This window comes from Patagioenas fasciata, chromosome 6 (assembly GCF_037038585.1).
Source record: "Patagioenas fasciata isolate bPatFas1 chromosome 6, bPatFas1.hap1, whole genome shotgun sequence".
NCBI classification, from domain to species: Eukaryota; Metazoa; Chordata; class Aves; order Columbiformes; family Columbidae; genus Patagioenas; species Patagioenas fasciata.
Window position 1 is genome coordinate 12,753,559 of NC_092525.1, and position 27,534 is coordinate 12,781,092.

At 41.2% G+C, this 27,534-nt stretch overlaps 2 protein-coding genes across 4 annotated transcripts; one reads left to right on the forward strand and one right to left on the reverse strand.

Moving 5' to 3' along the window:
* Positions 1–737: 737 nt before the first annotated feature.
* CFAP57 (cilia and flagella associated protein 57) lies at positions 738–22,888 on the reverse strand. 3 transcript variants are annotated; one of them, XM_071809948.1, is made up of 22 exons: positions 22,732–22,888; positions 22,338–22,654; positions 20,569–20,852; positions 20,199–20,382; positions 19,093–19,245; positions 17,869–18,008; positions 17,028–17,193; positions 16,516–16,629; positions 15,827–16,039; positions 15,113–15,286; positions 14,101–14,262; positions 13,489–13,644; positions 11,350–11,443; positions 10,177–10,367; positions 9,039–9,212; positions 7,871–8,029; positions 7,309–7,452; positions 6,046–6,162; positions 4,956–5,090; positions 4,729–4,872; positions 1,407–1,533; positions 738–1,126 (listed from the first exon to the last, which is right to left on the reverse strand). In XM_071809948.1, exons 1-22 carry the CDS (start codon positions 22,886–22,888, stop codon positions 933–935), a joined length of 3,699 nt encoding a protein of 1,232 aa, XP_071666049.1. In that variant the 3' UTR covers positions 738–932. The 3 variants fall into 3 exon arrangements, with proteins under 3 accessions (XP_071666049.1, XP_071666051.1, XP_071666050.1); XM_071809949.1 differs by lacking the exon at positions 738–1,126 and adding an exon at positions 1,151–1,303; XM_071809950.1 differs by lacking the exon at positions 19,093–19,245.
* On the forward strand, positions 22,872–27,483 carry EBNA1BP2 (EBNA1 binding protein 2). The gene is made up of 9 exons (XM_071809953.1): positions 22,872–23,060; positions 23,165–23,248; positions 23,451–23,608; positions 24,215–24,338; positions 25,630–25,719; positions 25,944–26,019; positions 26,262–26,352; positions 26,674–26,845; positions 27,206–27,483. The coding sequence occupies exons 1-9, from the start codon at positions 22,887–22,889 to the stop codon at positions 27,254–27,256; spliced, it is 1,020 nt and encodes a 339-aa protein (XP_071666054.1). The 5' UTR covers positions 22,872–22,886; the 3' UTR covers positions 27,257–27,483.
* The last annotated feature ends 51 nt before the right edge of the window (positions 27,484–27,534 follow it).

Below are 27,534 nucleotides of genomic sequence, written 5' to 3' on the forward strand. Positions count from 1 at the left end.
GGAAGCAGTAACATACTGGCTGTTACAATACCATTTAGATCCATGCTAAAGCTTAAGTTTCTCATATATGTGAAGTATTCCTCAGTGAGACAGCGTGTCATGCACTGACAACAAAGGATGAAGAATTTACTTTTTTTCCCCCCTTATTATCAAAGAAGTTACTCCCTGCCTTTCTCTACACATGAGTACTTTGCACAGTTACTTACTAGGAGAATTTCACTGAAAAACTGCACTAAAGGGATTACAAACACCGGAAAAAAAAGACAAGCAAAGATTAATTTACCAAAGTTATAGGAGAGTTATGACATAAGGTTAGGACTTTATTCCAGACTTTGGAGTCTGAAACTCGGCTGACTTTTTGTCCCGATGAAATGATTGTCACAGATAAGACAACACATCTCTAGACAGGAGGCAGAAGCTTGAGCAACAGCTCTAGCTCAGTTGTGCTTGACCACTAGTCCAAGGCTGCCTTCAAATGCAATTGATTTTTAGTCTGTGACTGGACACCTGCTTGGAATAACACTGACATCTGCCTTAAGTGTGGGCTTTGTATGGATACAGTCAATTCAGTACCGGATAATAAAAGGCTGATGTTGATTTTCGCAGCACAATGACACTAAATCAGAATTCTAGTAGAAAAGGCTTACAGAGCTTGACCAGCTTGTCTGAACTGGGACACATTATTTTTCAAGCAAAAGATGTGTACCTGTCCTAGGACGAAGGCACAAAGATCAGTCTTGCACTAACACATTTATTTTTCAGGAAAGTAGAAAGGGAGTGAAGGTTGCTGCCTTAATGTTCAGAGCAGTGAGCGCTGCACAAATGCTTCTAGTGGAAGAGTATAGGATCATGGAAGTCTAATTTATGGTGTTGCATTTCTGATCTTGCCCGGAGAATATAATAATGTAAAGCATCCTTGAACCAGGTCACTGCTACTGTGTCTTGTGGCTTCTTTCCAGATTCAGCAGAGGAAGATTTCCATCTGAGAGAGGTTCAGCTGCAAGGACTTTGATTTGGTCTCGCAGGTATTCAATTTCTAGCTGCTGCATTTCTATGATTTTCTCATTTTCCTTCTGTGCATTTAACATCAGGACAGTTGGACTGGGCAGCACTTCACCGGAGGGAGCTGGAAGATAAAATCAGAGAGGATAGAGCAGAGCAACAAAAGTCCAGCTCGCAGAGTTCTTGGGCATGAATAAGGAAAGGCATCTTTCAGGGCTGAAGGAGTAGAGCCAGATGATAAGATTCTGCAGCATTTAGCAGCTTCTACAGCTGACATAACAGGCACCACCAGGCAGACAAGCTGGAATGATACGGAGACAGTAACAGAATTGTTCACCAAGGACAAAAAGGGCTTCTGGAATGAGTACTGACAATATGGAAAACACACAACAAGCACTATTCACCTGTGCCTTGAACTGCTTGCTTTTTCTCCATTAATCTTATTGTTGACCGAAGGTCACGTATCTGGGTGTGGGCCACCTTCAGTTCTTGCCGCAAGTTGTTAATTTCTTTAATCAGACTCACATTTTCCTGCAAAAACAATATGCCGTATGAGGAAAAGCACAGGTACTATCTGGCTCGGTAATACGTCTTTATATCCTTGGGAAGGATATTAAAGTTCAATTCCTTATTTTTTTAATAGCCTACAACAAAGCATCTTGCTGAAGGAGTTGTGAAAGTACAAGTGAATGTACTTTACTGACTGACTTTCTTTTCTGAATTGAAGCAGAATTATATATTTGCCTCTTACAAAGACAGTGAAATACCTTATCACATCAACAGCTAGTGCAGATGTTAAACAGCTGCCATCATACTTGAACCAAGAATAGCAATGATTTCTGCTACCTGTGGTGATTTTTTAGAAGCTTTGGAACACAGCACCATTCCAACCCCTGGAACTTCATCATAAATGGTAATGTTTTAAAAGGATAAATGGCCAAAAGTAATGCTTCGAATACCTCATATAATACCAGCCTCAAGCAATAGGGAACCCACCTAAGCAACAGGAGATAAGAACCAGGATTAACGACAATTTCCTATGAAAAAGATGTCTTTAGATCTTGATTTTTTCTTTAATGATAACTTTGTTTGATAGAGATAATTATGTCGCCATAAGAGGCGCATGATTTGGTTCCTTACAGTATACTTACAAATTATTGGCACCACACAACTGAAACCTGATGAGTAACAAAGTCCACCGTCACAATTATCTGTATATAGATGCACTCAAGGAATTCAAGTTGGCAGCAATAACTCAAGTTGCACATACATGGGAAGATTCTCAATACTGCACAGACAAGTACATCACCTGTGCTTCAGTTTCCCCTCAGCTGAAAGTCACTGACTGGAGGAAAATTATGGGATGTGTTAAGGTCTGAACTTGTTGGGCAAGAACAGTTGTTCTTGCAGTGGTTGTGCTGGACTGCAGCATGAGTGGGTGAGCTTAGGCAGCCTGTTCTGAAACCATAATATTTTGTTGACTCCAACTCACTTAATTCAGGTCTTTAAACACAAGTGAAATGTCACTGCTATGCATTTATCCTAGAGCTTGATCCTGAAAGGAACACATGAAGATGATAACTTCCAAGAATCAGTCAAGGAAATTTTCTTCTGACCAGCTTTCAGGGTTAGGTCACACAATTTCTGTTAGGTGTACTTTAGTCATGAACATCTTAATGAGTCCACTCCCAAGTGGTTGAATTCTGTTATTACAGGAAGATCTTGCTTTTGGTCTGTTAGACAATATAATACATAGTGTCTTGTGTGAGGCAATCTGGGCTATGTCTTGTTTGGTTTACTGGGTGCTAGAAGGCTGCTGGTTGACACTGGTAATATTTTTCTGAAGAGGCACGTTATCCAGAGAGATTAGCCTTTAATTCAGCCCTTGCATTCTGACAGAAAGCTTGCCCTGCAATGCAATGATCGTGCAATGGATCGAAATTAATGTTCACAGTTCAGGATGTTGTGGCAAAGTACCAATTGTTTCAGAAAAGGGACTGGACAAATGCGTGGAGGATGAGTCCATCAGGTACAACTGCATATGGTGTCCGATGCAATCTACAGCCTAGAAAGTCCCTACAGTGCTGACTGTCAGAGACAGGTAGGGCATACTATAAAAATTAACACCCTATACATGGCTCAGTTCAAGTAGCGTTACTTCAAGATTATTCCGTGTGTCTGTTTTTAGGTATCCAAGTGACCAAAGAAGCCATTACAAATACAGAAGGCTGGAGGGAAAACTAATAGTCTAATAATAAGCAACTTGACAATTGGTAAGAAGATTAAAATTATCTTGACAGTTCTAATAATCTGTTGCAGCAGTCACTAGTGGAATGCATATATGAATAGTCACTCGAAGAGGAATGCACCGCTCAGGAAATGTAAGCACAGGTGAGGAGTAATAGACATATAGAGCTAGAAGGCTGCCAAGATGTTATTTACTTTTTCAAAGCAAGCCCTGACAGAAGGTTTCAAAACTAGTCTTAAAAGCCCCCTGTGAAGGACTGGAAGACCATGATAATTCCTCCTGGCTGTAAAGTCTCATTAATCCACTAGACTCCAGAGAACTGCTTTTTCTTTGAAGAAACCAGGCTGGTTAGAATCTTTGATATCTTCATCTTCCAAATGTTTTATTAATTTTGTTTTAATCATAACTTCATGTTAGGCTTACTGATCCAAGGCATCAAGTATTATCGTTATGAGTACCATCTGTCACCCCACTTTAGCAAGGAAATTCTTCAGGTTATTTTCTGAAGTCATCACTTTCTGTGCCAAAAAGAAACACCTAACACACAGAAGGAGTTAAAACAATAAAACAGGGTCAGGGAAAATCACTGCTGCCTGGGCCTGAAGAAGCATTATAAATAAATAGTAAAGGACAGATGACTTAGGAGGGGACTGAGCTCTAACGAAGCCTAATAAAGTAACAATGAAGAAAGGGCTAGTGAGAGGAAAAGGAAATGCTGAGTGAGCAGAAAGAAATCATGGTAAGGAGAGGCTGCAAACGAGCTCTCCTCCCAGGATGTCTGGTGTGGGGCTCTAGATCCTCTCACTCCAGATGAAAACAAATTGTATCTTTGGCCCCAGCGGTCACAAGTTTACCTTGCCTTGTAAGGAACAAGGATTCTGAGCAAGAGATCTTGGTGCAAATAGGTGTAGAATCATGTGTTTCTGAACTTCCTTGAAAATCCTGGAGGCAAAAAGCAGAAAGCTCTTCTGAATTCAGACCAGTAAGCATGGGACTATGCAGACACAGAAAGTTGTTCTTTTTTTCCCTTTCTTTTCTTCCTACAAAATTTCTTCCTAAACATCATCACACAGCAACTACAGCTTGGCACTCAGGTGAAAATCAACTATGACAGCAGTTATAAATACTGTTTGAAATAAAAAAAAATAAGTACATTGATTGTGTAAAAAATATCCAGGCAGTAAAGGTTTCCTGTCTCCTTTTGCATTAGAGAGCGGGAGATAAACAAAAGTATCCACAAAACAGCAGCAATTTCTGCAGACATCTTGTACTTTTTGTCCAGAAAATTATAGAAATCAGTAGCTCAATTAATACTACGCTTGAATGGAAGCACTTGATAAACTTAGGAATTTCTGGCAAGGAAGCAAACCAAAACTGTTACAAAGTCCTAAGAAACCATAGTGGTAAGGTTGCTGAAGACTCTCCTGTGCAGCTGCTTCCTTTTTCCCTCTGCATACCACAAGGAAAAGGTTTATTACCTGTATGATGTGCACGTAAGCAGCTTGGTGGGTTTCTCGGTCCTTCACCACCTTCTTTTTTAAAGCTGCCAAATTCCTCTCAAGATACTCTCGCTGTCTCATGTACTCCTGCTGCATATCTATCTCTGCTGCTTCCGTCTCCACCTGAGGGGGCACAGCACGTTGCCTCAGTAACTACACTACCAGAGAAATTCATCTGCAAGGAGAAGGTGAAGGCCCTGACTCACCTCATCTGGTTGCTGCACATACTTGGTGTAGAGCCCACGGATCCCATCCTTCAGTTTTTTTGAATCTTGAATGAAGCCCACACAATTATGAAGATCTGTTTTAAATCGATTGACGAGAACTTCCATATTTTGTTTCTGCAAGAATGATGGTACGTTCAAGAATGATAGGTACATTCTTACTTGGCTCAGCAGAGCACACTATCACGTGCAATTTTCTAGAACATCTGGTAGAATAAGTGAAAAGCTCTGATATACTTTACTTCCACTTATTTTTTAAAAAATATGCCATTAAAAAAACCTGCTGGGGATGTAAGCACTGCATGTCGAATAGCAGCGATAAGTTTTAACAGTAATATTAACCCAAAATACTTGCATTAGGTAATGTAAGTGCCAAAATCCAGGGGTCTCATCTGAAAAGCCTATTATCACGAATGCTATCCCCCACTGTCCTTTCCCAAACAACCTACATCCTTACTTAGAAACAACACACAGTTAAAGAGAGAAGGCAAGGGACAAAACACATTTCAGACACAGGCACGACTTGACAATTTCACATCGACTGCCTTCTCATTCTCACATGGTTTCTACCAGGACCCTCTATGTGCTTGCTCAGGCCTGCTATGCTCCTTCACCTTCACTTGCAGTCCCTTTTCCTCCCTCATGACTGACAAGCTTGTTGTCAAACACAAAGGGTTCTTGTCTCCTCCATTAATAAGCCCATCCTTCATTTCATCCTACTGATGTCTGCATAGCATTGCAGGTGGCAGCCTACGTGCTGCTCCTGTTTAGGCCAAGTGTCCCCAGATTTGAGGTTTGGTCACGAAAAGGTAGTCAGTTAAGCATTTGCCTCACTGCTCTGTTAAACCCGGGAGAATATGCATTGATTGAACAAATAACTGGGTTTTTTTAAATATCAATTCTCTAATCTGGTTGCAGGCTTGAAAGTTTTCTGCCTTTGTCCCCACTGACCAGAGACTCTCCTTGGACACAGTATCCCTGAAGCAGCTGTTTGCTCAGATCAGTGCTCCTGCAGTGTTCTGTCCCCACAAACTCCTTTATATAGGACCTGCAAAGTGGTTGTGTCCCATACCTTTTGCCTCTCTCTGTGCATCTCACGGTCAGTTGCCTTTAGTTTCTGTTGCATTTGTGCGATGTTCAGCTTCAACTGTGTGGTCTCCTTGCGAAATCGTTCCAGCTCCCCCTCCATCTGAAAGGAAGCAGAATTAGGAAATCAGAACTAAAAAGAGACATGGAAAAACAACATGCCACAGGAAAACCAGAGACTGGAAATACAGACTCGAGGGAGTAGATCCCCCTTCAGGCTGAACTGCAACATGAAATAAGTTAATTTTGGAACAATACTGCCCTCTGTCAGAATATACAGAAAACACAAAAATAGATATTCGACTCCCTTTTGAGCTACAAGTATTTAAATGATGTAGTGCCCCCTCATTTCCTTGAACTGAATTGGAACTTTACTGTTCCTTCTGAACAAAAATGCGTGAAATGGAAATTAACAGTCAATACTGGAAAGAGTAAGCACAACAATAAGAAGAACCTGACACTGAAAAGAAACAAATGCATTGAAAAGCTGTGGCTACATATGTAGAACACAGGGGAAAAAAAAGAAATAAGGATACTACAGCATTTACTGCATGAGATGGTGACCAGAAGAGAGAATAGAGCTTTCAGCATGCTAGTCTAGCATACGTACAAACTGTTAATTAGTTTGTATTTTATTTAAAGGGCTTTTGTTCTGAAAAAATGGGCTTATGAAAACAAATAGGTCACTGATTAGCTATGTCACCATAGACCTAATTTAGCCGAGTAAAGTTAAATCTGTGGAGAGATCACAGTAAATTTCTATCAAAAATACGTTGCCTCAATGAATTTGCTGCAAGCTAAGTATGAATATAGGGACATGTTCCATGGACCAGCTGATGAACAGTAATTTGTCCAGGTACCTAACCTCTAAACAGAGTGACATTTGCATAAATCTGCAATTCTTGTGAGAGAAGTTGTTCACTCTCTTTTCCTCCAGATCAGTAAAACTCTTTATGGTATGTGGAGGGCAACCACATAAGGACAGGATATATTTTTAAGAGTCTAAAATTAAGTGCTGAAACAGGAGCTTAAATAACTGTGTCGATCACCAGTAGCATGTGATAGAAAATTAAATAGCAGCTACTGTGCGTAACTATTTGTTATTAGCTATAAAGATATGGAATCAGTGCTGTGTAACCTTGAAAGAAGTCGGGGAACAGAGGGTGGAGTCTTCCATGGGATTCGGCAGGCTATCTGTGTATCCAGACAAAGGTCTTAGTAGCAGAGGCCAAATCACAGTGTTACTCACCTCACAGATCTGCTCCTTCATTGTTTTGATATCATTTTCACGTGATGCTATTTGCTTCTTAAATTCCTCTATTCTGTAATCCAGTACAAACTTGAACTTTTCTAGTTCCTGATTTTTCTTTTTGAGGTCATATATATCCTTCTCCTAAGGGAAACAGGTTCAGAGATCTGAATCAGGCACAGCACACTCAAACAGATCCCTAGGACAAGGCACAAATACGGTACAGGTAAAAACAGCAGTCACGTATCTAGTGGAAGAGTGGACTCCAGTCACACATCTAACACAGATGGGGTTGGAAGAGAGAGAGTAAATAATGCAGAGAGTCACCTACAGATTCCACAACAGGGGACAAGAAACTCAACATCCTGAACTTGAGCTCCCCAAGAAAAGCTTAGAATGTCAGGTGAAAACTAAAATCTCAAACTAAAGATCGCAAATTCTTTAAGTTAAAATGGAGTTTCCAGTAATGGGATATTATCACAACATTATACTATTAAAATAAATATATGTATTAAATTAAGGGAGGGGGAGTTTGATCACAGCCAGTTGTCCAGTTTCTCACCTTGTCTTGGATAGTGTCAGCCCTCTCTTGAATCTCTGTCTTCAGTGCTGAGATTTCCTTTTCCAATGACTTAATGATGCCTTGCAGCTTCTGCTGTTCCAGTCTCATTTCCTCAATGTCCTTGTTGCGTTCCTTGAGCTCTTTCTGTAGACTGTTCAACTAGAGAGGCAAACAAGTAAGAACTTAACGGTCTCCAATAGCTGTGCACAACTTAGCCATCCTGTCAGATACCCTGTAATTCAAAAGAGGTTTGAATACCCATTCTAGTCTTTTCCGTATAGTCTGACAGAATACTCACTGTACTACAAGGAATGAAGGAATTTGCATCCAGAAGCAAGAAGGGTATGGATATTGTACCCAAACAAAATTATTTTAAGGTGATCACTTGTCATACATCTCTAAAGATGTCAAAAGCAGGCCAGAAGGGTGCCTAGTTCATAGTTTTTGGGTACCCTTAGAATCCCCACCTCAGTACTAAGACCTGTGAAGCCAAGAAGGTTGGAACCAAGGAATAGTGCTGGTCAGCTGTGAGAACCCATGAAGAAATTTGTGGTGTCCAAAAAACAACAGAACTGAAGACAGTGCCATGGTAGAGGGTAGAAGGAAGAAAACCTCTCTGTCTCCAGATAGATACTAAAGAAACTGAAAAGAGAAAATGTCCCTCTAACATCCTTAGGGAAATGCAATACCCAGTCAGCAAAAGAGCTAAAAGATTTTATGCCTCCTTAAAAGTCCTAGAAATAAAGCAAATAAAAAATGATGATGCATACAAAACACAAAGTGTTTATTGCATCGAATAAAGCAGAAGTATTTTTCTAACAAAGCAACACATTAGACCTTGTAAAAATGAAAAGGTTCATTTCTTTCCCATCACAGAAGGAACAATATTATTATTTGTAATTTAAAACTATGCAGGACAAAACAAAGCGTGCTAATAAAAACTCACTTCCTCTAATCTATCTGTAATCATATCAGCAATATAATCAGCGCACAGCTGCTTCTGCCCAAATATTCAAACTGACATAGGAAGTGGCTACTGTTCTCACATGAAATGCCAAATATTTACAGACTATATTAACAGACTAAATTGGCATGTCATTAGTCACATTCAGTCCTTGGCTATAGGTCTCCACATGCAGGTCTGATCCTATCACAGAAGAAGTTATACCCTTTTATTCATGACTCCTATTTCTCCTTTCAGCTGGAGGTTTGATTCCTTTGCTTCCATGAGCTGTCTCTCATACTTGATTTTCATTTCCAGGATTTCTTGATCTTCATCTTCTTCAATTTGTTTCTTAATTTCTTCATGTGCTTGAAGCTGCAGCCTCATATCCTCCCGTGCCTGCAGTTAAGGGAAGCAAGCATGAGAGAAGACAACAGTAAGAGACCAATAAAGAAGAGAAGAATTCTTTATTTGTAACTGTGTTTCCTCCTGGGAGGATCTATATTTAGTGGACTCTTCAACCAAAGCATTATCACTTCAGATTACGTCTTCGGGGATTAAAGTAACTTTAAAAACTGTTAAGACAAACATCAAGTATTCTTCTTAAAGAAATTCTCCTTAAGGCTGGGATGCCTCAAGTTAGGAACCTGGCCCAAATACTAACATCAGCAAACTTGTTCCCGCAGCAGAAAACACAAACGGGAGCAACACTTGGGAAGACCTTTTAAAATTGCATTCAGGTTTGCATCAGTCTCTGTATGCATCTCTTCTCACATTCATTCCTCACATTCTTTCCAAACTGGTATTGTAACACAGGGAAGCAAACAGTAATGTTGATAGAATTATTTACTTTAGATATATAAGCATCAGTTATCTGGCTGCCCTTTGTCAAGCCAAGTCTATGACCTCAATGTACAGGAGTTTTTGAAGTACTCAGAGTATTTCCCTTTGTTCCCCCCAAATTATGCAGGCAGGAACCTCAGGGACTCTGGAATGGAATTCAGCATTTTAGAAATGTTATTAATACTTCTTCACTAGAACAAGATGATTGACTCTTTCTTTCTTTCTTCAATTTCAGAAAATGTATCATTAATAAACAGGAATTCTTGGATCTAGGAGAAAGAGAGGTGAAGCTGAGAATGCCCAAGGACATTAATTTTAGCAGGTTACTTACTCAAGGTATGAAGCCCAGAAAAACTGGTAACTCAGCTCATTGCCATTCTATCCATCAATACATCTCCCAAACGTTACAGTCAGATTAGATTTGTATGGAAGGGGCCAACCTCTCCTCTCCTACAGAACATTTTATCACAGTTGGAGATAAACTTAGTCAATAATTCAAACAGCAAATCAAGTTTCCTACCTCTTCCAGCAGAAGAGATAACTCTTTAAGTTTTCCCTCATAATCTTCTGTTAGCTCCTTCACAGCCCTGCTTTTGCTTTCTTCCAAATTGTGCAATTGTCTCTCATATTGCTCCTGCATCTTCTGGGATTTCACTTGCAGCTCCTGGTATTTCTCATTTTCCATTAAGAGTTTCAGATTCTTTTCAGATTCTGGTAACAGGAAACATACGGAATGGATAAAACTAATAGAAAAGAGAGGTATGTATGTCATATCTTTCTATGGCCATCTATGTCCTATTCTCTAGTGTCTTTTTGGCATCTGGTTGCAATAAGTTACACTAGAAGCACTTCACCCCTTTCTTCATCAGGGATTTTAGACTCTGCGGCCACACAAAATTTTACATCAGAAAACCATCTCCTGAGTTTCCTCATCTTCCTTGTACTTCACTAATGACCATTCCAAAGCTGTCATTCACCTTTCTCAGTTGTGTCTCTGGATATTCTGATACATCCCTGCTTGCTGCATCGGGACAGCTTGTTGTTCTGTTCCAGCCTGAACAAGGCTAAAACACACACCAAAATCTCCTACTCTGCCACTATGATAAATTAATAACAGCTAATTCAGGCACTCCCTTAAGATGACAACCGTGACAGAGTTGTATAAGTACAACTGTTATGGAGTATGAGTAGGCAATGGACTCATTTATGCTTTTCGGTACTAATTTGCAGTATTTCTGCTTTATCTTCTTTTCAAATCTGGGGTCCAGAATCTGCAATATGTATATGACATAAATGCATTTTTCCTTGCATAGAATCATAGAACCATTGAGGATGGAAAACACCTTTAAGATCATCAAGTCCAGCTGTTACCTAGCACTGGCAAGTCCACCACTAAACCATGTCCCCCAGCACCACATCTACATCTTTTAAATACCTTCAGAGTTGGTGATTGAACCACTTCCCTGGGCAGCCTGTTCCAATGCCTGAAAACCCTTTACATGAAGAACTTTTTCCTAATATCCAATCTAAACAGCCCTCAGTACAACTTGAGGCCACTTCCTCTTGTCTTATGCTTGTCACTTGGGAAAAGAGACTGACACCCACTCTAGTAATTCCTCTCTGTCATGTTACTTGCTATGAATCTAATGCACTTTCTCCATATTCAAGTTACAAACACTCGTTATAGTCTAACCTAGCTGTTGGACCTCCCGGGCCTGTTTGTTCTGCAGCTCAGACAGTTGAAGCTGGTGTTGTAGGTCCGCTTTTTCTCTTTCTGCATGTAAAATCTGGGAAAAAATAAAGAAAATGCATTTTAATTTGAAACCAGCCAAAGCAGTGTCTGAATTGTTTGTGCTCTCACCTGCGTTGGGGAGCAGATACACGACAGAATTTATATTTGAAGTCGCTCACCAAAATTCAGATGCCATGTGTCACTAACCCAAGCTTTTCCAGAGATTAGTTTGTTATGACAAATTGCAAAACTATGGAAAACTAATTTCATATAATACAGGGTACTGTATAATTCTAATCTAACAAGAAAAGTTTGTGAGCGACAAAAGCCTCCACTTCTTTGTGTGTGCCTGCTTGAGGAGAATTTGCAGTTCCACAAATCATTGTCCAGATATTACAGTTCAAACTGCCTCCTGTCTCACTTGAAGCAACCTTGATGTCTTAAAACACTGACATTTGCATAGAATGACTTACACATAAGCAAAAGTGAGTTCTGAATGCCTGTTGCTTGGAATGTCTGACTACCACTACAGATGACTTGATCTAAAAAAGCACAAAGAACCGAAACAAGAAAATGGGTGAGAAATTTCCCAGAAAAGTCAGGAATTGTACCATAGGTACATTTTTTTTCACTTCCTTCTTATAACAACTGTATGGGTCTTGCATAAGCAGAAATATTCCATTTGCCTGCTGGACACAACAACTAGAAAGATCAGCCCCAAGCTTGTTCAAATCTGTGGTTTAACATTTACTGATACTCAGACAGGAAGTACAACTTGCCTGCCCAGAAAACTTCTATTCACCTTCAAAGGCATTTCCTTACAAACCCACAATCAACAAGCCTGAAGAAGTTTTAGTGTAGCTGAGATTATTGTAACTCTGTAGCCAAGACCTCAAGAAGCATAGAATACCAGCATGGGTAAAACACAGCTAAAGGAATCTATAAGCAGTGAAGTGGCTTTCTTGTAAAAGGTTAAGTTGTACAAAAATAAGTAAAAATAGAAAGGTTAAAACTGAGGTTACTTAAATGCAAAAACCACAATGAGAAAAGCCAAAAAGTCAGAGGAACTACCTGAAGAAATAATAATTAAATTTCCTCAAAAAAAAAAAACAAACTGAAATCTGCCAGAATATTTGTGGGACCAAATGGTAAGAAAGAGATAAAAGAGCACTTCAAAATGACAAGGCCATAAAATAATAAAACTAGTAACTTTCATACTGGAATCCTCCTTTATGTAGAGTCAAACTGAAATACTGCTTGAAGGGACTATACACAACTCAACAAAACAAGCAGAAACAAATCACCAGGACAAGGTAATATTCATCCAGAAGCTTGAAAAGGACATGAGGCTGACAGAATTGAATCATGTGATATGTAATCTCTCACTTCAAGCCATCTTACTGCCAGAGAAATTGCTATTGGATGACTTACCTTCTAACTTCGAAAAATGATCTGGAAATATATCAAATTACAGGTCAGAAATCTGGTGTGTGCAACAGACAGACAGACAGAATAGAATTAACAGACACAGATAAATAAGACACTGGAAAGAATTATCGTGGCTTTTGCCTTTCAGGGAAGCCCCGCTTCATGACCACAGAGAAATCAATAAACACACGAACAGAAGAAATCCAGGGAACATATTTTACTTCTATTTTCAAAAAGCACACAAGACACCTCAGCAGATGTTCTTAAAACAGCTAAGTGACCAGGGCATAAAGAAGGTGTCATTAAGAAGAATAATTGTTGGATCCTGCAGCAGCTGTAATTTTATATGTGATGGAGCTTCTAAGGCATGGTGCCATATCTACCCAAGGGTGACATAGCTTACTGATCCTTGGTCTCGGGCAGTATTTATTGCTGGAACTGGTTTTATGTGCAGATACAGGCTACCTAGGACGACTCTTGCATCCCTTGCACTTATAAGAGACTTGACTCAAAGTTAGCTTCAATGCTTTACAAATATCAAGAATATCTTTATTGGAAGGAATGCTTCATTTTTCAGATGCTTTGTGGCATTCATACATATATAATGCAAGCCTGAATTAAACTCTTCAGTGAAAGATTTCTTGGTATTTGGTTCTGCAATAGGAATCATACCTGGTATTTGTTTTTAAGGGAGTTTATTTCTTGAGTGAAATTCTCTTCTAATTTCCTTATTTTTTCATTACAGTACATATCCTTGAGACGTAGCTGGTACTCATTTTCTGTCTGTAGCTCTTCCACACGAATCTGCAGGTCTATCAATGCCTGACTCTGTTAGGACATGGATGAGAAGACAGGTTAAACAGAGAAATCATCTGCCATGTTAAGGATGTTTAATTTACATGCATGTATTTATGAGACAGCCTTGGCATAGCATTTTCAGACAGACAGATCAAGAAGTAATCCCAGAAGTAAGGTTCCTTTGTCATCTTACAAGATGGTTTATAAAAACAAAGCTTCTGATTTAAAATTGCTTTAAAGAGATTGAGGAAAGTATAAGAGAAAAGACTAAACTTTTCTTCACACTCATTGTTCATACAATGCAGTTTTCATATTAACAAACAGCTGCAGCTACTTGCTGTAGCCTCTTTTTATGATGAAAGCCATGCAAGCTCTCTTAAACAGAAGGCCATATAGGAACAGGCAGTCACAAGCATCATGCAAACGTAATTCATAATCTGTACACTGGGAATCCTGTGGTTCATGTTCACACGTTGCTCCTCTTACCTTCTCTTCTATATCTGATCTCATGATCAGCACTTCCTCAGCATAATCAAATTCCTTTTCCCATTTCAGTATCCCACCTCCTTTATCGTACAATTTCCAGATGAATACAGAGCCATCCTCTGAGGCAGTCAGCAGAAATAGGTCATCATTTGTTATGGACATCTTAGAAGGAAGAGACAACAAAATAACAGTAGACAAGGAAGAATTGAGACATGACTTGATTTTATACCTTTTATTTCCCCCACCCACACACTCTGTCATTTCTACCACAGGAAATCAACAGCGGAAACACGAACATAGCCCTACTACCAACATTTTGATTACGTCCTCTTCTCCTGCTCCACCCTGCTCCAGATAATAGGGGAAGGGGAAAAAAAGAACATGTGAAGACACCGATCTGCTTCTGCTCTCAAAGCTGTAGAAAGGTTTTTAAAAACCTGTAATAGAAAAGACCTTATAGACACTTATAGCACAGACAGGAAATTTATATGACAATTCCAAAGGTCTCTAGTTTTTTTCTTTGAGAAGTCGTTTGAGCAGCAGATGGGTAAATGTTTTCTTTTGAATCTGCAAATAACCCTGTCAAGAACTATCTGGTAATAACTGCTGTCACCTCCTCCAGACCTCGGGTGACTGCATGGCCTGGCATAGAGTACCTAGGAGCTGACACAGCTTATGGGCAAGGTCAAGCTAGACTTCCAATAACTGAAGTTCATAGCCTAATGTTGGACTGTGCAACTCTGAGTCAAGGTGCTATATGTGACAGTGATAATGAAAAAGTCAACATTATGAACAATTTTAACAAGAAAAAGTTATATTAAAGTCTACATCCAAGTTCTCCAATGACATCTATTTCTAGAGACAGGGCTTCTATGATTGCTGTAATAGTCATTGTCCACATGCAGGCTCAACTTTGGTTTTAACATATTATGTTATGAAATTGGAAGGAGAATCAGTGCTAAAAGAGACATGCAGCTGGTATTGCAAGGGAAAAGAAAGTACTTTATGTTACCTTTGTAACAGCACCTGCATGGGCCTGATACTCGTTGAAATCCTTCATCAAAGGTAACGGGTATTTCATAGTTCGAATTGTCCCCAGAGATGTACCAACAAATACCATGTGCCCGGAATGAGAAACAGCTACTGCAGTGTAAACAACACCGAAAGCAGACACTTCATTCTGGATCTAAAAAACAACAACAAACAAACAAACCAAAAAACCATATGAACCCCTCACATTACGTGAAATTCCCCAATACTATTTGACTAGTTATTGCATGAGCAATTGCCATCCCTCTGCTGTAGCAAATAATGCAGTTAAAAGAATCTATGAGCCTATAAGAGTAAAGCCATTAATAATTTCTTAAGCTTTATAGTCTTAAAATTTCAAGCCAAATTCCACAAGTTGATCACTTTTGAAAGATGTAATGGTTATCACACACAATGTACTACTTTTCACATGTAGCCTACAGTGGTAGATGCAATACGCTTGTTAGCTGGATTATGAGATTTCTAGGTAAATCCAAGAAGAGTTGTAAAAGACAAAACCACAACAAAATCTCAGGTTTCATGGTAAAGGACATAAGAACACAAGAAAAGTGTCAGTAAATATTGGAGCTATGACAACCAGACTGATTCCTACTTACCAAATGGATGATAAGGAAACCAAAGCATTAATACCCTCCCCAGACAATTTAGGAAAATCCCGGAGTGCTCGTTAGCTCACCGAAGACTCTGAAATTTCTTTGAGAGTTTGGTCAGATCCAACAGCAAAGATGACTTTGGCATCAGAAGACGGGGCAATGCTGCTGTAGATGCAGGACTTGAGCACACACTCTGACTCTCTTTCACCTGTTGACAAGTTCCACTCATACACAGCACCATATGTGTCACAGGAGACAAGTTTAGCATCATCTGAGCTCCATTTAACTGCTTGAATCTGGCAAAACACACCAAGGAGCCCAGTGTGTAAGTTATAGGCATGCAGCAAGGAGCCATTTTACCAGTAAATCTGTGACAACTTTGGAATCGTACTTCTAAGTCTTACTTAAAAACCCCTAGATTTTTCTCAACTAATTCCATTTTAGTATCAAACAAACAACAGTAAGAACTACTTTATGAACACACTGTCAGGAAAAAGCTCATTTCAATAGTGCATTTTATTTTTATAATTCATTTTTCCTGGTTCAGCTACCTGCCAATCATTCACTTTCAAATTAAGGACAGACTCTTTAGATGTATTTGATGCATGCATACATTGATTTCTGACCAAAGAAAAATGACTTTTGTTTTTCTATTTTTTAATTTTTGGGCCCATTTCTGATTAAAAAAAATGGTACTTTACCTTTTCAAAATGCATCTTACCAACTAGTTCCTACTTTCATGAGTTTTATTGTATACAATTGGTTTACTAACCTTCCCACTATGTCCTTTCAGATTATTAACAATCTCAAAGGTGATGCTGGAATAAATTTGAATTACATTTCCGTTAACTGCAGCAAAAAGATGGCCTCCATTACTGAATGAGCACTACAAAAAGAACACAACCACCCATTACTGTAGATGCAGTGGGCAAAAAAAAAAATCATGCATTGAATTCCAATGGCATTGTCTAATAGCAAAGCGTTACGCAAAAAAAAGAAAATTACATGACATAATTAGCCTCTTACTGCTTTCTTAATTGGTGCTTTCCCCTATAAAATGCAGCCCTTGAGTATTTCTGAGTGAACTACCCCTTCTGTTGCTTCCCAGGTCTTCAGTTACGGATCAGCCTCTGCACTCATTTTCCAGTAGCTGGAATGCTTTTCTCTGTGCCTTGATATCCCAAATCCTACTAGAATCTATTGGAGAGGTTTCTATCTTATTGCATGTTCTTCGTCATTCTGCTCCTTTTAACTCCTCCGTTTCATTTTTGCATCACTCCTTACCTCTCTACACTTTCTCACAGCAAACTCCTTGAAAACATGCATGTCCTCATACAGCAGACTTATAAATCGTAGTTTGTCAGAAAACCCAACCAAACAGAAAAGGCCACTGGGATGGATTGATACTGTGTATGCTTCCTCCCGATATTCCTTATACAGCTCCAAAGTGCTGAAAGAGAAAACCATTGTGCAGTATGGAACAGTACAAACTCCCTATGCATTCTTGACAGGACATTATCTGGCCCAGCAAGGACACCAGCAGCTATAGTCTGACTCTGCCTTGTCCTTGAAAACATGTGTTGTCATTCAGTTAAGTGATGATAACATAGATGTTACAGGAAACAAGGGCAAACCTGAACTTTCTGGTTCACAGAGAAGACATGGAAGGTGCAAGAGCAAATCCTTGTTTACTGTAATATAATGAAGAAGGTAAATGAACTGCTGATTGCAAATCTACACAAACATCCCTCTGAGGTTGGTTTTTCTCCCCCTCTCCTTCCATAGAACCTTAAATGATGAAGTTATTTTGCTTAAGAACTACAGCTATGAAGCAGGAGATTGGACAACAGTATCTTATGACAAAGCTGAATCAAACATTCCTGAACACAAGAGAAGTCTGACACAAAAATGCCGTTATAGAAAAGGATTCAGATTCTTTTTGCACTGGTTTTAAAGCCACTGCATATTCACACTCCCCAAATCATGTCAATAAGACCATTCACATCCCACCCACAAAAGAATCTTACCAGAACAACATTCTCATTCATCTGAGAATGCCGCTATTGCCTGCTAAAGACAATATACAAAAAGCAAGAGGTAATAACAAACACAAACAACTCTTTACTTCATCTTGTAATTCCAGATGCGGACAGATCTATCCAGGGAACAAGTAGCAAGAATGGGTTTCCAAACACACACGTCCAAACCAGTGATCGGAGCAGAATGCAATGGGTAATTCAGATACATAAAATAAGCTGCCTTCTCCTGAGAAGCAATGAGAACATAAAAAAATCATAAATATTCCGCTGCAGGCAGTAAGTCAGGTAAGAAATCTATCATAGCTCTTTGCATGCACTAATCAAATAGAATAGAGGAAATCTTAATCCTTTCACTGCATCAGTCTGAACACAACCATGTTAAAAACATAACAATATTAGAATCAGTTTTAACTTTATAATTAAGAATCAAGAAGAGTGATGCAGGGAAGAGGTAGGCTCCATAGTTCTCATACACTAGTGAGAACAGAACATAATTGTAGGTGTCCAAAGAAATGCAACTTAGATAAATAAACAAAACTGGACCTGCAAGAATTCAGTTAAGACCTTCAGGTCAAACAGATATTTTAAAGTAATCAAGTGCTGAGTGATAAGAAGCTTAGCAAGGATGTATAGTTATTACATGCTGGAAGTGAAGCACCAATAAAATTTCAGGCTGAATGCAGCAAAAGGACCTGCAACTACAAAATCCCTTCCTGTAAAGATCTTTCTGTGTGCCTGTACACAGGCTAGGAACTTAACTCAATGCAAATATTTTTCATGATAATACATTTATCTCTTTGTATTATTGAATTCTTCCAGAGTAGGGAATGTTTTTCACTATGTTTGCCCTTCATGAAGAGGTTTCACTTCTAACCAGGACTTCAGCAACTATTATTTCAGAGTAATATGAGAATCCCATGGCTGTTCCAGATTTATCATTGCGTTAAAGTTTCCCCATAATACAGCAGAGCATAAACTACTATAGTTATGTTAAGAATCTCTCAGTTAAAGTCTTACTTAAGTGGTTCAATAGTGACATGCACCCTTAAATGGCCTTGACGGCGTCCCCTACCATTCTGCTGAATAACATCAGGTATGCATATGGAGTGATGCTTGAGCAAGGGGCTACTCATATGCAGCTCTCAGAGAATCACGGAGAGCACTTCATATCATGAGCTTTAAGGGTTCAGATACTATTTGATGGATTTTATGAGAATGCATCATAGAAGGCGACACTGAATAACTTGTGCCATTACAATGCACCCCTTACTGGGCACACTGGCTGTGAAACGTGACAAGATTGCACTCACCTTCATGAAGTTGGTGGAGAGTATAGTAAACATGTAAAGCTGATTTTTATTTGTGTTAACGACTATCGTTTTCTCAGAGGGACTGAAGCATATACATATAATGTCCTGTCTGCTTGACTGTTTTGGCTCACTGCTGAATTGGTCCTCAGGAAGCTGCACAAAAAATGGATCCCATGGGATAGTCCACGTCTTCATGTTTTAATAGTAGGCATGAGCACACACACACTTTTGTTGTAATGCTACTCTAATAAGCATATACATAATATCAGTAAGACAACTTGGATATTTAATAGTACACAATTGCTGCAAGGTAGGGAACAGAGGACAAGATAACCTAACTGTACCTATAGCATTACAGCTGAAAAAAGTATCAGAGGACATTTCAGCAATAATCTTAAGTACTACACTAAAGAAAAACAAAAATGGTAGCAGAAAAACAGCGACAAAAAAAAAAACTAGCAAATGTCAGAATGAAAACTGCCTGAAAATTGCGATCTCAGAACAGCAGTTCTTTTCAGTGTATCATTCAGGCTGTTAACAGTCTTATTACAGGGTCTCATGCAGAGTCAAGAACTGACCTTTCAGGCCCACAGTATGAAAGCTTGACCAAATTAGAGTTAAATGTTCCTATCCAGAGGCTGCAGTATGTCAATTCATACAGCTTGCTACAGAACAGTTAGAAATCTTACTGATTACTTAAGAGTGCACCAGTCTGATGATAGCGATAATAAATATCAGAGAGGAGAAAAGCTTTGTCTTGGAAAAAAACAAGCAGGCTAGTTCTTTAAAACCGATGTAGACTACTTCTTAGTTCCAAAAGTCCCCATAAATACAAGTTTCTTAAAGGTTTCCTGAAGTTCAGCAGCCTCAAAGCATATTTTATAAGTGGTAACATGCAGAGGTACTTTGTGAAAGTATATCTGTGACTGACTTTCAGTGTGACCTCTGGCAACTCCCTTTCAACATCACCATGACAGTTAGCTAATGCTTATCACGTAATTTAGAGATGTGCTAGAAATCGTTATTAATAACTGAATTAGAAGCACCCCCGCACCCCCAAATAGGCCTCTGCTGCATAATTGCTTGGACAAGCTTTTTCTCTCTACCCAGATTTCTTGACTCTCTTTGTAGACTTCCTTTTCCTTGGTCTTCTCAAACAGAACCACAACTCCTGGGCTAGGTGAACATGCAAAGCCTTTGGAATAAGCTGCAATTGCCAATATTTGAGGCAAAGAATCCTGGGGTGAACCATTGTCTTCAGAGGCCAGTCCACTAGAGACATCACAGGAACTGCAAGCAGGAAATTCATAAAGACTTAAGAATACAGAAGAACAAAACAAAAAACGCTTACCAGCAGCAATCAAGATATTATAACCCATTTATAAACTGGACAAGAAAGAAATAAGCGAGTGGCCTGCAACTTATCTGCATGCACAAGCATGAAACTACCAGTAATATTATTTAACGAAGATTTACCTGTCATATTCTCTTGTTGCATCTTCTTCTAGTTCCATGGGTGGTTTTTTGTACTCTAATTTTGTCTCCCAGCGCAGCTCTCCAGTTTCAAACAAGATAAGTTTGCCTGTGTCAGTGCCACATATAACTTCTTGCTCGGACAGCCAGGCATGGCACAAGTAGTTTTGCGGCTCTCCCTTTTGTAAATTTGTCTGCTTCAATGTTCCTTCGCTGTACTTAAAAAGTTTAAAAAATCCATTTCCGGTGATACAAACCTGTGCGTTTTCTTGAGGACTAAAGCTCACCTATAGAACAAAAGAGAGAGAAATTATTTTACACAACTACTCTATTCACACATAAGCAAATATTATACCTATTCTGAAGATGTTCAGTACCAGATACAGGAAAACAAACAAGGAAAAGAGGTTCACAGAAACATATAGGAATACAGAAGAGACTAAGAAATAACCATCATAACTACATTTTGCAGTTTTTCTCCTTTCAAAGCTGTGTATGTTGATTTTACACAATGCTAAAAATATATTAACTGTATTAACCTAAGGCACTATCTGAATCACAATGCAATGCTGATGAAGAAGTTGTCTCTGCTCTTCAGGATTAAATGACAAAAGGCAAAAATACATCTTTACTGCTGATTAGCAAGATTTTCAGGTTCCTGAAAAGTGGAACTATTCATTCTTAGAGGACAGGAATTCTGTATTTCAGGTAAACCTTGCTCATTATGCATACTAATTCACATAATTGGGTGTTTATTGGTGAAAACACTGGAATAGCCATCTCAATACCCAACATGGAGGGGTAGTTAGCCTTCATTTTTCATGTTTAACGGGAATTTAAACAGCAGTTATCTTTACAGTCACTCCCCTCTCTTTAGGAATTGGGCTCATGAAGTCAGTAGTTCACCCAATCTCTGCTTGTAGCTGTACCTCAGAAAAAAGGCAGCCTGAGTTTCAGCAACCCATGTACTTAATAAAGCTCCTTGCCTCCCTGCAAGAAAGAAACCAAAAAAGGGCACCCAAAGCAGGATGCAGGAATTGTTTGAGAGCCACCAGCCTGCTCCTAGCTCCTCTTCCTGGGCTGCTCCTCCGATCTGCACACAGAACAGACTGTAGGAAGGAGAAGGTGCATGAGCATGCTGAGAGCTTCCAAGATGTGAGTTAGGCTTACTGAGCACGGCTAACATATTCAATAAGTGTTTCTGCAGTGACACGTTGCACACTGACTGGCCAGCTGTACTGGCCCCATACCATAGGTCTCATGTGATGTAAGAGAACCTCAAGTGATAGAAGAGATATGGACATAAGAACATCCCTTATGGGTCAAAGCAAAAATTCATGTATCCCAGTGTCCTATTGCTGAGGAAGGCCAACAGCAGATGCCAAGAAAGGTCACAGAAACGATATTAAATCTACAGTGTGGAGCCCTCTCCTCCCTGTCTTACTCTGGTTAGAAGCAACGTGAGCACAGAAAAAGGTACCTGTGCACACAACCTGAAGACAGAACTTACGTGCGACCTGGCACCCAGTACTTGTTGAACTAAAGTTTGATCCTTCTATCCACCTTTTGAAGCAGTGCAACACGTTCCCAAAGAACCAGTGAATCAAAATGTTGAAGAAGCACCATAGAGATACCGGCTCAGCCGCGGCTGCAGGAGTGTTTATCTGAGTGTGCATCTGAGTGTGCAGCTGGGTGTGCAGCCCCGTTCCCGGGCGAGGCCGGAGCCGTGCGGCCCATGGCCGGCCGGGTGGCCGCGGAGCCGCGGCCGTTACCTGGCAGACGCTGCTACCCGGGGCCTCGATGCGGACCAGCGCCAGCAGCCGCTGCTTCTCCCAGCGCCAGAGGGTGAGCTGCCCGTCGGGGGGGGCCGTGGCGGCCGCCAGGTACCGGCAGTCGGGGGAGAAGCCCAGGGACACGGTCTCCTGCGCCGGCAGCTCGGCGGCCGCCAGCGTCCTCCGCCGCCGCGCCGGCCCCGCCGACAGCTCGTAAACTGTCAGCGCCGGCTGCTCCGCCACCGTCTCCGAGACAGCCAGGTAGCGCCGGTCGGGGCTGACGGCCAGCGCCTGCACGCCCTGGCTCCTCTCGGTGCCTGCGGGGAGGAAAGGGGTCGGGTCAGGGTGCACCGGGACCGCGGGGCGGGTGGGGGAGGCTTGTGGTCGGGGCGACCTGGGATGAACTTGTGCCATTTCTGCTCAAGGTGGCGCTGCAGGCAGCCCGCCCCCGCCGCGTGCAGCACGACGTGATCCTCCAAGAAGCAGACGCCGCCGGCGACCCGCGGCCGGCAGCCGAAAACGGCCACGGGCTGCGCCCCCGCCGCCGCCATGCTGCCGCTGCCGCCGTCGCCGTGGCAACCGCGGCAGCGGGCCCGCCGGAAGCCGCGGCGCGGGCACGCGCACGCGGCCGGAAGCGGCGGCGGCAGTAGCAGCAGCAGCATGGCGCGGAGCGGATCGCTGTCCGACTCGGACTCGGAGGACTCGTCCCTCTCGGACTCTGAGGTGAGCCTGGGTCCCGGTGCGGGCCCGCGGTGACGCCTCCCGCGAGGGGCAAAGCCGCCCGGTGCTCCCGCCGGCGGCGCGGCCTGACCGTGGTCTCCCCACAGCTCCAGGAGGCCTTCGCCAGGGGCGCGCTGAAGCCGGGGCTCAACGTGGTGCTGGAGGAGCAGCCGAAGCGTCGCAACGACGTGGTGAGTGGGGCCTTCGGGACAGGGCCGGGACCTGCGTCCCCCAGCGCCGAGCCGGTATAGGATCCCCGGCTGGGGCCGGGGTGCCGGGGCAAGGCGGGTCTGCGGGGATCCTGCACCGCCCTGGGGGTTTGGGGATCACAGCCGTCGCGCCTCGGGGAGGTGGTTCCGTGGGGCGCTGTGCAGAGCTGTGCTTCTTCCCCAGGCCGGCCTGAGGCAGTGTCTGGCCGAGTTCAAGCGGCAGCTGGCGTGGGTGGAGCGGCTGGATGTGACTTCGGGCCAGGTCGCAGATCCCACCTCACAGAGTGCTTCTGACAAAGATGCTGTTGACGCGGAGAATGATTTCCAGAGAGAGATGAGCTTGTGAGTGTCAAAAATGAGATGTCTCGTAGGGTCTCCGCGCACTGCAGCGTGCTTGGAGGCGTGTGTAACAGGAGTGCTGCAGACTGCCACACTGGCTGTCACTGTGGCGATCTGGGGCCGTGTGTTTTACATTCAATAGCTCTGAATGTTTTCCAGAATAACTATGAACTGACGCTATACATTTAACTTCTCTTGTGACTGGAAATAGTTTCCCTCCTCACAGCAGACTTCTGCTGAAAAGTTTACTTAAAAAGTTCCTACCTTGCAGCAGTGTGGCTTTAACACAGGATATGGATTTTTCTTTGTGGATTTGGTTTGGTGTTACTACAGTTCTCTTGTTTTACCTTGCCTTTTATAATCCAACATATAAAACTGTAACTGGAAACTAGATAAATGTATGTGTGTGGGTCATAAGTGCTAATATTGTACTGGCACCTAAATTGCTTTTAGTAGCACTGAATGCTGTAGGGCACAGAATGTTGATATAATTCTAGATCAATGCTTGTTAGATCCCAGTATCAGCAACCTTATGTGAGCAGAGTGTCTGTCAGCTCTGTGAGATGCCCCATACCCAGTGACAGAGCTGCTGCTGTTCTGTGTCCCTAGTTACCGGCAGGCTCAGGCAGCGGTCCTGGAAGCCCTACCAAAGCTGCGTAAGCTCCAAGTTCCTACTAGAAGGCCAGATGATTACTTTGCAGAGATGGCCAAATCAGACCAACAGATGCAGAAGGTATGTGCAGTGAATTATGACTTACTTTCTCATGTTATGTGTTGGTTTTAGCCTGTGTTAGGGATCAACTTTAAGGTGTCGTCTGGTAATACTTACCTTCATCTCTTTGACAAATGCCTATGACAGTGTTAGTGTTTGAAATTTATTTGTGACAGGAAGTTTCTTCCTGTTTAGGTATTGCAGTGCAATGTGGGGATTTCCATAACAAGTTGGAACATAATGTAGAAAAGCACAGTTTATATTCTGTCTTGAATGTATATAATATTAAAATTGAGATTTTTTTTTTTATGCATGTGTGGAACAGTGGTAGTAAAGTTGTCTGTGTTTATGCTTTGTCCTAAGACTTGCAGTCAACTGTGACATTAACGTGTTCTATTTTCCCTATTTAAGTATCACACTTTGTTCATAGCCAGTGTGTTGTGGTTCTCTGTGATTGTAGACTGTGTGTTATTGATTTAATCTATCATGGGTAGTAAGTCAGATTTGTGTAGGAAATAAGAATTTCACAAACTTGCCTCTTGATTGTGGTCTTTGTTCAAAATGGATCCCTGATTTTTGTTTTGGAAAAAAGACTACATTTTAATTTAAACAACGATGAGCTGGAGGTTCATGTATGATTTGGTCACTGTTTCGATGGCTGATAGAATCTTCTTAGAGAAGATGAAGGTTAATAATTAGCTTGTGCTGAGACTGAAGTCAATTCTGCCCATTACTGTTAACTTCTTTTGCTGGCTTCTGTTTGAAGAACAGAGCTTTTTTATCTCCTAGTGGAGTCACCAACTGAATCCAGAAGATCTATGTTGAAATATTTGTAATACTTTGTAATGTGGCATCCTTATAGAAATATTTGTGAACAAGGAGGGAACAAAAAAGGTTTTTTTCTATGGCAGAGGAGGATTGTTGACTCTTCTTCGGTGCTTTACTTTTATAATGGCAAGAAAGAAACCGCCAAGTCTTGTACATACACCTGAGCAGGTTGACAAGATGCGACAAGATACTCTTGTGTAGTGGTTCCACTAGATCCCATTATAAGGCTTTGTCTTGCCTCTTGTGTGAGTTTTGTCTTTTTAACCAGATTTTGGCTACAGATCAGTTCAGGAGTTTCTGTAATAACTATTCCAGCCTTGAGTTGAAAGAACATCATGCCTCATAAAGCATTATCTGTTTGAGAGATGTTTTCTTTTATACAGTCACCAATAGTCATTGATTGTTCAGATATAGTTATTGAGCAATCATAATCTCATATTTTCTTTTGCATTACTGATAAATTTTCTTTCTTCTATCTGATAAGATTCGACAGAAGCTGAAGAGTAAACAGGAAGCAATGGAAAGGTCCAAGAAAGCGAAACAGCTCCGTGCAATGAGAAAATATGGCAAGAAGGTGAGGGGTGCTACAAAAGGGACCTATGTATGACAAGAATCTAAAGCCTGAGTGAGTAGCTTAGCAAATGAGACCACAGGAGGCTGCCTAAAATATATGGAATCTGTCTAGTCCTCTGTGTAGCTGCTTTGAAAAAAGGCAGAGTAAAATATGGGGGATACCTTTAAAAAAACAAGTATAGGACACTACAAGGAGCAACACTAACGTTCTGCTTCTAATCACAGGTGCAAACTGAGATTCTGCAGAGGAGGCAAAAGGAGAAAAAAAATATGTTGAATGCAGTCAAGAAATACCAGAAAGGTAAAGTTAACTTGTCTAATGTGTAATGGGAATAATGATGTGTGAGCAGTGTATGGCAGTGTGATGTGTGCTGTCAGTCTGTAGTACTGGGCAGTGAGCTTGAAATGCTGCCCAAATGCCAGTGGTTGGGAAAGTCGTCCCAAGTAGCTGTTTGTCAGCGAGGGAGACTTGTTGCTGTTAATTACTTTGACTGGAAATTTGTGTTTTCTGTGGTGGCAGCTGTTATGTCTTCACTCTTGCAGGTCTCTCTGACAAGCTGGATTTTCTAGATGAAGAACAGACATCATCTCAGGGGAATAAAAAAGGCAGTGCAAGCCAACGGATAAAGAAGGGGTGAGGCCAGAAAAGAAAGATATTGAAAAGAAGAATCTCTGGATGGTTTTTTTCAGTCTTTTAGGGGATCTGTTTGTGGAATGACAAAACCGTTCTGATTAGTGTTGGTTAAAATAAGTCCAAGCGGCTTTCTGGCCCTAGAGAGGAGGAAAACTGTGGCCAGAATGGAAGAGAAACTGAAATGTGCTAACTTCTGCCTCTTCAATAAGAGGGAAAAGGTTTATGATGGCTAATGGGAGTCCATCAACAGATACTTGTGCCTTCTTCAGAGCTTCTTGAGGAAAGGAATACAGGCAGTGATGCTGTTCATTTGTTTTTCAGACCAAATGCCAAAAGACGATACAAGAATCAGAAGTTTGGTTTTGGTGGGAAGAAGAAGGGCTCAAAGTGGAACACAAAGGAGAGTTTTAATGACGTATCCAGCTTCCGATCAAAAGTAGCTCACAACAAAGGCCCGGGAAAAGCAGGAAAAGGAGGAAAGAAAGCCCTTAATGTAAGTAAAATGTTGCATGCAAATTATTGTGGTTGGCCAGGAAGCCAGCCCTGGTCTGGGAGGGAGAGCTGAGTACACAGTGGGTGCCTCCAACATGTAGAAGTGATAATGCCTGTCTTTGGGAGCTGACCTGTTTGTGGAAAATTCGGCTGCAGGCAGAGTTGAGGATGGTTATGCAGTATTTCAGCATGGATGTGAGTGGAGGAGTTAGCAAGTATTGTTTGTTGCTACCTGTGTCCCAAAACCTCCCTCTCCAGAGGTGCTGACAAATGTCCTCTCCTTGGTATCCTCTCCAAGCTATAGAGCTAGAACAAAGATTGAGGATGTGAAACTAAAGATCTGAATCTTATTTTTTTTCAGAAGAGACCTGGAAAGAGAGCAAGACAGAAAATGAAGAGCCGAGCACGCTAAGAGGACTGTGCACCCCAGTGGGGTTCCTGTGTTTCTGTGTGTTGCAAGATGTGTTTCTGCTGTCATCAAGCAGTTAACTGTGGAGCGAGCTGGATGCTTCCAAGTGGCAAGAGTAAAAGTCAGTGGAAACTAGTGCCTTATCACTAATTCTTACTGTCCGTTTTGTTGAAGGATTGTTTTCTACTTAAACCTTTGTTGTGTGAACACATTAAATAGTTTGCACGGAATTATGTCTAATTCTTGTTTAGTTGTGTTATGAACGGTGGCTGGAGCCTGCC

Bases quoted from the DNA above. Each gene is read 5' to 3' on its own strand.
- EBNA1BP2 (XM_071809953.1), top strand. From the start codon at position 22,887: ATGCTGCCGCTGCCGCCGTCGCCGTGGCAACCGCGGCAGCGGGCCCGC. The intron at 25,720-25,943 runs GTGAGGGGTGCT...TTCTAATCACAG, and splicing joins TGAGAAAATATGGCAAGAAG to GTGCAAACTGAGATTCTGCA. The intron at 26,353-26,673 runs GTGAGGCCAGAA...TTTGTTTTTCAG, and splicing joins AGCCAACGGATAAAGAAGGG to ACCAAATGCCAAAAGACGAT.
- CFAP57 (XM_071809948.1), bottom strand. From the start codon at position 22,888: ATGGCGGCGGCGGGGGCGCAGCCCGTGGCCGTTTTCGGCTGCCGGCCG. The intron at 20,853-22,337 runs GTAACGGCCGCG...TTTGTTCTATAG, and splicing joins CGGGTAGCAGCGTCTGCCAG to GTGAGCTTTAGTCCTCAAGA. The intron at 1,534-4,728 runs GTAATAAACCTT...TTGTTTTTGCAG, and splicing joins CTTACGTGCACATCATACAG to GAAAATGTGAGTCTGATTAA.